At 46.9% G+C, this 8,506-nt stretch overlaps 1 protein-coding gene across 4 annotated transcripts in view; it reads left to right on the top strand.

Annotated features, from left to right (window-relative positions):
• mfge8 (milk fat globule EGF and factor V/VIII domain containing) overlaps positions 1–7,811 on the top strand; it is an 84,921-nt gene extending 77,110 nt beyond the window's left edge. For all 4 annotated transcript variants that reach the window (XM_033050542.1, XM_033050543.1, XM_033050545.1 and 1 more), the window contains 2 exons: positions 4,055–4,210; positions 6,748–7,811. In XM_033050542.1, the coding sequence (XP_032906433.1) occupies positions 4,055–4,210; positions 6,748–6,891 (300 nt within the window). In that variant the 3' untranslated portion in view covers positions 6,892–7,811. The remainder of the gene's footprint in view (positions 1–4,054; positions 4,211–6,747) is intronic.
• The last annotated feature ends 695 nt before the right edge of the window (positions 7,812–8,506 follow it).

Consider the following 8,506-nt stretch of genomic DNA (forward strand, 5'->3'; position numbering starts at 1 on the left):
TTCATTTGCCAAGTCAGTCATACAAGTAAAAAGCAACGGAACACACAAAATACATTTAAACATAAACATCCACCACAGTGACTCCTCCACATTCCTCACTGTGATGGAAGGCGAAAAAAAGGTCAAATTTCTTCCCTTTTTGTTCTCCCGCGGTCAGGAGCCTCGAGCCCTCTGTTGACGGGAAGACCTTGACTCCCGTAGCCGGCGGCGTTTTGGCCCTCCGCATCGGGGTGATCATCTCCTGCATCGAGGGGATGTCAGCTCCCCCGTGCAGGACGATCGAACCCCCCGTCGGGGCTGGTTGAGCCTCTGTGTTCGTTGGAACTCCCGACTAGCCTTTCCCGAGACTGCGAGCCCTTGATGGTAAGTCCGATGGTAAGTCCGTTGGAGCGATCCCAGGAAAGGGATCAGCTCCGATGTTAAGTCCGTGCCTCACGGTGGGGCTCAAGCCTGTCCGAGGCGGCCTTCAGCTCCATCAATGGTAGGCCGCAGATTGGCCGGAGATGCGATCCGGAAAATAAGCACTTCTCCGGCAAGGTAAGAAACTGAAAAAAAAGTTTCCCCTGACCTCCTCAGCCTCCCCCCACATAAAACAACCGGAGAACACTTACACAGACTTTTAACAGACAAGAAAATAAAAAATATGTGCACCATAATTTTAAGTAAGTCTCGACCCAAAACGTCACCCATTCCTTCTCTCTAGAGATGCTGCCTGTCCTGCAGCGGTACTCCAGCTTTTTGTGTCTATAATTTTAAGCAAGTTTGTTTAGTTTGGTGATACGGTGCGGTAACCGGGCCCTTCGGCCCATCGAGCCGGCGCCAACCAGTGTTCCCCGCACATTCACACTATCCTGCACACACTAGAGACAATTTACCGAAGCCAATTCACCTACAAACCTCTTCATCTTTGGAACGTGGGAGGAAACCAGGGATCCCGGAGAAAACCCACACAGGTCATGGGGAGAACATACAAATTCCGTGCAGACAGCACCCATAGTCAGGATCGCACCCAGGTCTCTGGCACTGTGAGGCAGCAACTCTACCGCTGCGCCACTGTGCTGTCTCGTTGTTCATTGTGGGTCCAGGAAAAATCTTATCAAACAAAGTATAAGCTATTGCCTCTGCAAGTCGCAAATGCAAAGATAATTTGTACACAAGGGGAAACAGAGGGAGAGGGTGCGGAAGAGGTTTACCAGAATGCTGTCTGGATGACCAGGTATCAGTTATAACTGTAAGGAATAGGATTCTCTGGAAGCTGAGGGGAGATCTGGTTCAAGTTCTTTTAATCAGGAGTGGCATAGATAAGGTAGATAGTCAAACCCTTTTTCCCAGGGGGCAAATGTCAAAGATGACAAACCATCACGTAAACCAACCTCCCTTCCATTGAAGGTAGACAAAAATGCTGGAGAAACTCAGCAGGTGAGGCAGCATCTATGCAGCGAAGGAAATAGGCAACGTTTCGGGTCGAGACCCTTCTTCAGACTTCGTGGAATTCCCTGCCACAGAGGGCAGTGGAGGCCAAATCACTGGATGGATTTAAGAGAGAGTTAGATAGAGCTCTAGGGGCTAGTGGAATCAAGAGATAAGGGGACAATGCAGGCACGGGTAATTGATTAGGGATGATCAGCCATGATCACAATGAATGGCGGTGCTGGCTTGAAGGGCCGAATGGCCTCCCCCTGCACCTATTTTTTACGTTTCTATTACCTTCGATTTTCCAGCATCTGTCGTTCCTCCTGTCTACATTTTGTCTACTCCCTTCCATTGACTCCATTTACATCTCATGTTACATTGGCAACGTCACAATCAACATCAATGATGTCTCACCCTGGTCACTCCCTCTTCTTCCCTCTCTCATTATCTTGAATTGGATCATACTGGACTTTATTTTGGACTAAACGTTATTTCCATTAGATCTTGTGTCTGTACACTGTGGACGGCTTGATTGTAATTATTTATAGTCTTTACGCTGACTGGATAGAACGCAACAAGAAATACTTGTCATCGTACCTAGTTCCTTCCCACACAATAATCTACAGCAGGGATCGGCAATTTATGGCCCCCAGGCCGAATGCAGCCTGTATCCCAAAATCATCCGGCCCACGGGCATATATTTTTTCCCGTAATTATCCGGCCTGCAGACTTCCTTCTTCTCCGGTACCTCCCGTGCCTGGGGCTGTGGTGCCCAGGTGCGGTGACGCAAGGAGGCCTGCGCTGGCGGCCGCATGGGCGGAGCTGCCGAGCAACGGCGAGCAGCGCCGGACGCGGCCGAGCGGCGAATACCGAGCTCTGGCTGTACCGCATCCTGCGCAAAGCCGCCGGCACGGCCGCGCACCTTCTGTGTCTGGGCTTCACTGTCAGGATCGGGGTTGTCAATAGGCTGAGGACGAGTGAGTGTGAGTATTTGATCCACCGCCTTCAGGACAGAGCCCTGAACTAAACTAAACTATACTAAACATCAGAGTTAACATGTCATGGAGGAGCCTGAAAAGATAATGGGAAACTGAGATTTGAAAGGTGAAGTTGCAAAGACCATTGGACAACCCCAATCAGTTGAAGTGTTTTTTTTCTAAGTTTATATATGAGTGGCACGGTGGTGCAGCCATAGAGATGCAGCCTTACAGCGCCAGAGACCCGGGTTCGATCCTGTCTACGGGTGCTACCTGTAAGGAGTTTGTACATTCTCCCCGTGACCTGCATGGGTTTTCTCCGGGATCTCTGGTTTCCTCTCAGACTCCAAAGCCCTATGGGTTATGAGATTAATTGACATGGTAAAAATGTAAATTGTCCCTGGTGTGTGTGTGTGTGGGATGGCGTCAGTGTGCGGGTATCGCTGGTGGGCGCGGGCGCGGACTCGGTGGGCTGAAGGGCCTGTTTCTGCACTGTATGACTAAACTAAACTGAACTATAATCCGACTTCAGTTCCACTGGAGATAAGGCGAGAAGAATCTTGGTCTTAAACTGCTGTTGCTATGGAGACAGTTCTTTGTTTGCAACTAGTGTTGAAAATATGATTATGTTTGTTGGATAAATTAAACTCTAAACATTGATGTTCCAGGTCCTCTTGCGAACATATGTTCATCATCTGTATCTTGTGGTTTGGATTTTTCCCATAGATTAGAGGGTTGGATTGATGCCACAGAATGCTAGAATTCTTAAGGCATACAAGAAGGCCGTTCAGACAAAGAGTCCATGCTGACTCCTCGTGGAACAGTTTTACCAGGCCCATTCTCCCACCCGCTTCCATTGACCCTGTAAATCAGGGTTGGGCAACCTTGTTCTGTATAGGGGCCGGGACACTTATCTGTGAGCGGATGGTGGGCCACATCTATCACGTGTACACGTGGATCCCGCACTTATCCTGCCCCGGATGGCAGGCATCAAATCACGTGTTCACATAGATCCTGCCATTTTGAGGACGCCACCCGGAGAACTGGCCCCTAGTTACGGGCGCTCACCAACATGGCGTACCTTGGCTCTGTCCTGAAGGCGGTGGATGCGGTACAGCCAGAGCTCGGCATTCGCCGCTCGGCCGCGGTCAGCGCTGCTCGGCGACTCTGCCCGTGCGGCTGCCAACGCTGGCCTCCTTGTGTCGTTGCGCCACCGGACCTAAACGCCGCAGCCTCAGGCCCGGGAGGTACCGGAGATGAAGGAAGTCTGCGGGCCGGATGATTTTGGGTTACAGGCTGCATTCAGCCCGGGGGCCGTAAATTGCCGACCCCTGCTGTAGGTTATTGTGTAGGAAGGAACTGCAGATGCTAGTTTAAACCGAAGATTGACACAAAACACTGGAGTAACTCAGCGGGATGGGCAGCTTCTCTGGAGAGATCAGGCCAAGAGCCTTCTTCACACTCACATGCACAGACGCACACACACAAACTCACACAAAGGCCCTTCATCAGAGGTCTCAACCCGAAACGTCAACCATTCCTTCTATCCAGAGATGCTGCCTGTCCCGCTGAGTTACTCCAGCATTTTATGTCTACCTTCGGTGTTATTTACTGCTTCCGCTCAACTCCCCTTTTATTTTATCAGTCTGTTGTCTCTTTCCCAGATTAACCTTCTCGTTCCAAAAGAAATCACTGGCATCATTACTCAAGGAGCAAAAGACTTTGGAGTGCATCAATATGTGGAATCCTTTAAAATTGCCTACAGTGATGATGGGAAGTCGTGGACTATTTACAAGGACAACATAACAAGAAAAGATAAGGTAAACGGCAAATTATGTTTGCTGTACCGTGTTCTTAAAGGGCCTGTCCCACTGTACGAGGTAATTCAAGAGTTCTCCCGAGTTTTCCCCTGATTCGAACTCGGAGAATGTCCGTAGCGGGTCAGTAGGAGTTCGTGGATGTCTCGTAGCGGCTCGTACGAGTAGAACTCGGGAAATCCGGTAAACTCGTGACGTTTTTTCAACACTGTGAAAAATGTCCACGAGTAAAAAAATACTCGTGATGAAAAAAATTGTTACTTTTTACTCGTACGAGCCGCTACGAGACATCCACAAACTCCTACGGACCCGCTACGGACATGCTCCGAGTTCGAATCAGGGGAAAACTCGGGAGAATTCTTGAATAACCTCGTACAATGGGACAGGTCCTTAAGAAATACCACTTTTTTTTTTTTTTTTTTAATATTTTATTTTATTAGAAGTAAGTACAGTCATATGGCACCAAAGTGCCTAATATATATTTTCATAATACATTTTATGTACAACTTCTTTTTTTTTTTTTTGTTACACTGAAAAAAGATTTGAATAAGAAAAAGAAGTTAGATAGTAAAGGATAGAAAGATGTGAAATATATAGTGTGTGAAAAAAGAAAACGAGTAAATGAAAAAAGTTGAGAGAGAGAATAGAGAGAAGAAAAGAAAAAAAAGAGGAGATCATTATTTATAGTCTTGACCAACCCTCGTCCAGTCCTGAAACAGTTATTTTTTACAATTGTGTTGTACCATATGATTCCAAAAAAACGACGAATGGAGACCAACTCGTTATGAATTGGTCTGATTTATCCATTAGGAGGAATCGCATTTCCTCAAGATGAGCGGTGTCCAACATACTTGCAATCCACATTTTAAGCGTTGGTATTGATGTACCTTTCCAAAATTTAAGAATTAATTTTTTTTTTTTTTTTTTTTTTTTTTTTTTTTTTTTTTGCTATTATTAAACCATAGTTAAGGAATAAATTTTGAGATGTGTTCAATAGAAATACCACTTTAGAAGTCATAATGTAGTTTTCTAGGACTTTGGTTCAGCCGCATGTCGAGTATCGTGGGCAGTTCTGGTTGCCCCCGTTAATGGAAGGATGTGGAGGCGTTGGAAAGGGTGCAGAGGAGGTTTACCAGAATGATGGATGAGGGGGTATTAGCTATGGGGAGCGGTTGGACAGGCTTGGGTAGTTTTCTCTGGAACGCCAGAGGTTGTGAGGAGACCCAATAGAAGTATATACAATTATGAGAGGCATAGATAGGGTAGACAGTCACAACCTTTTCCCCGGGATGGAAAACTCAAATATCGGACGGCAGAGCTTTAATGAGGGTGGAGCAAAATTTAAAAGGAATGTGCGGAATTACAAAGAGAGTGGCGAGAGCCTGGAATACATTGCTTGGGGTAGTGATTGAAGGAGATACGTTAGTGACATGTAAAATACTTTTGGATAGGTGCATGGATATCCAGGGAATGGAGGGGATATAGGTTATGTGCAGGTAGATAAGAGATGGCCTCAGCATCTTGTTTAAGAAAGAACTGCAGATGCTGGAAAATTCGAAGGTAGACAAAAATGCCGGAGAAACTCAGCGGGTGTGAGGCAGCATCATGCTCAACGCAGACATTGTGGGCCGAAGGGCCTGTTTTGTTCTATATGTTCTAAATTACATATTACACTTCGAAAATGGTTTGTTGGGAACCATTTGTATTGCGACACTGTTAGCTAGGTCTATTTGGTTACATTTTCACCTCTCAGAGCAGGCTATGGGTTGAAGCCTTACTAAAGTTCAGTGTAATGCTCAGGTCACTCACACTGTCGGAAGGAAGGTCCACAAAGTCAGGCCGAGAGCCCAGGTGTCTTTCAGGTGAATACATCAGGTGAATATTACAGTCTTGCCAGGAAAAGCAGGTCACAAGATTAGAACAGGTTCTCGTCTGACAATGTTCACCAAATAGATGGAAATGAGCAACAAACAGCACTTGCTGGGAATCTGATATAATATCAGGACAGCATGTCAGGCAGCATCTGCGGAAAGAGAAACAACTAATGTAAAAGTAAAACACAAAGCACTGGAGGAACTCAGTGGGTCAGGGAGCATATTTGGAGGGAATGTCTAAGTGCTGGAGTAACCCAGTATGTCAGGCAGCACCTCTGGAGAAAAAGGATGTGTGACATTTCGAGTCGGGATCCTTCTTCAGATGGCCTGAAGAAGAGTTCCAACCTGAAGCATTGTTCACCGAGCCTTGTTCTCCAGAGATGATGCCTAATCCACTGAGTTACTCCAGCACTTTTGTGTCTATCTTTGGTGTAAACCAGCATCTGCAGTTCCTTCCTGCACATGCCGTCTTGCCCGTTGAGTTACTCCAGCATTTTGTGTCTTTGGTTGGTAGAGCAGCACCTGCGGTTCCCTCCAGAATACAATGAACGGTTGGTCAATTGCTAGTGAAGAAGATGGCGGGCAGAAGGACAGGAGTGAATAGCTTGTAAGTGGATTCCCGATTAACGCATGCTTTGTTTATTGATCCCCCCACCCCCCTCGTAGGTTTTCCAGGGCAACTACGACAACTACAGCCACAGGCGCAACATCTTCGATCCACCCTTCTACGCCCAGTTTGTTCGGATCGTGCCTCAGACTTGGCACGAACGCATCACACTCCGTGTGGAGCTGCTGGGATGTCACGACTAGACCCTTGCTTCTTGCATGCAACAGCGGAGTATCTGATTTATGTTATATACGCTGACCTGCATTAATGTATTGTACCTTTTATACACACTGGAACGCCAGCTTCATTTTATAGTCACATTTTCACCGCCACAGGCCAATTGAACACAATTGAAAGCACGAGAAGGCATTTAGTAGTGTTCCCGCACTTCCGCTTGTGGCTATCCCCACCCATGTGTCTTTTGACCTCTTCAGAGATTGTCCATGGTCAGTAATGGGAATCTGAGCTGGCAAATGGAGTGATTGAGAGGCCAGGTTAGGTTACCCATTTATCTACCCAGTGAGTGAAAGAGATCTTTCAGATGGATGGTCAAAACACAAAAGTGCCGGAGTTACTCAATGGGTCAGGCAGCATCTGGGGAGGCAATGGACAGGCGATGTTTCCGGTTGGGATCGTTCTTCATTCCAATTGGACAACATTTCGCTTCAGGATCCTTCCTCGCGCTGCTTCACGAGCGAGGTGACCCGTTGAGTTCCTCCAGCACTTTGTGTTTTGCTCATGTATTCTAGCGTCTGCAGTTTCTGATGTTCATCTGACTACCTTGCAGTTGAGAAGCCCATGGAATTGGGACTGAAATTGGGAGCCCATCCTTTGGGAGAGGCTGAGGTACAGATCCATGTTCCATCACTGCCCATCCCCTAGAACATCCTTAGATCATTATTGAACGCCTGCTGCCATTCCAGTGTGGTGGGACATGGACAGATGATTCACTGAAACACACGGGCAAGAACTTATTAAAACCGGCATAGTCTTTGTAGATTCTGTATACGGGGGTTTAACCTTAGAAAGGTTTCAGCTTACAGGGGGTGGAATACTAACATTTTTGCCATGACATGAAATGGACGTTTGTCCATTATCCAACTCAGCTGATCCTCACTTTTGATGACATATGGAAAATCAGAAAATATTGCAATTTTCCTGGCCAAAATTGCCCTTTTCGCACAACTGCCCAAAGTGAATATGAACCCCATCATCTCGCTACTCTGATACACACTTATTATGATTAGGGGCGGCACGGTGGCGCAGCGGTAGAGTTGCTGCCTCACAGCGCCAGAGACCCGGGTTTAATCCTGACTACTGTACGGAGTTTGTACGTTCTCCCCGTGATCTTACGTGGGTTTTCTCCAGGATCTCCGGTTTCCTCCCACACTCCAAAGACGTATGGGTTTGTAGGCTAATTGGCTTGGTAAGATTGTAAACTGTCTCTGGCGTGAGTCAGGTAGCGTTAGTGTGCGGGGATCGCCGGTCGGTGCGGACTCAGTGGGTGGAAGGGCTCGCTTCTGAGCTGCGTCTCCAAAAACTACAAAAAACAAGGATTATTAGTCCATCTTGTTTTGGAGCACATTTTTACATGCAATACACTGGAGCAAAACAAATGGGTCCCTTTAGCACCATGATGAGTTTCATAGAGTTTGCGATCAGTGCAGTGAAGTAAGAAGTGAAATCTGTCAGTAACAGCAAAGTACAACTCTCGATCGATGGGATTTCTCCGGGTGTTCCAGTTTCCTCCCACACTCCACAAATGTGCCGTTTTGCAGGTTAATTGGCTTCTGAAAATTGTTCCTAGTGTGTAGGATA

Source organism: Amblyraja radiata, chromosome 34 (assembly GCF_010909765.2).
Source record: "Amblyraja radiata isolate CabotCenter1 chromosome 34, sAmbRad1.1.pri, whole genome shotgun sequence".
Taxonomy (NCBI): domain Eukaryota; kingdom Metazoa; phylum Chordata; class Chondrichthyes; order Rajiformes; family Rajidae; genus Amblyraja; species Amblyraja radiata.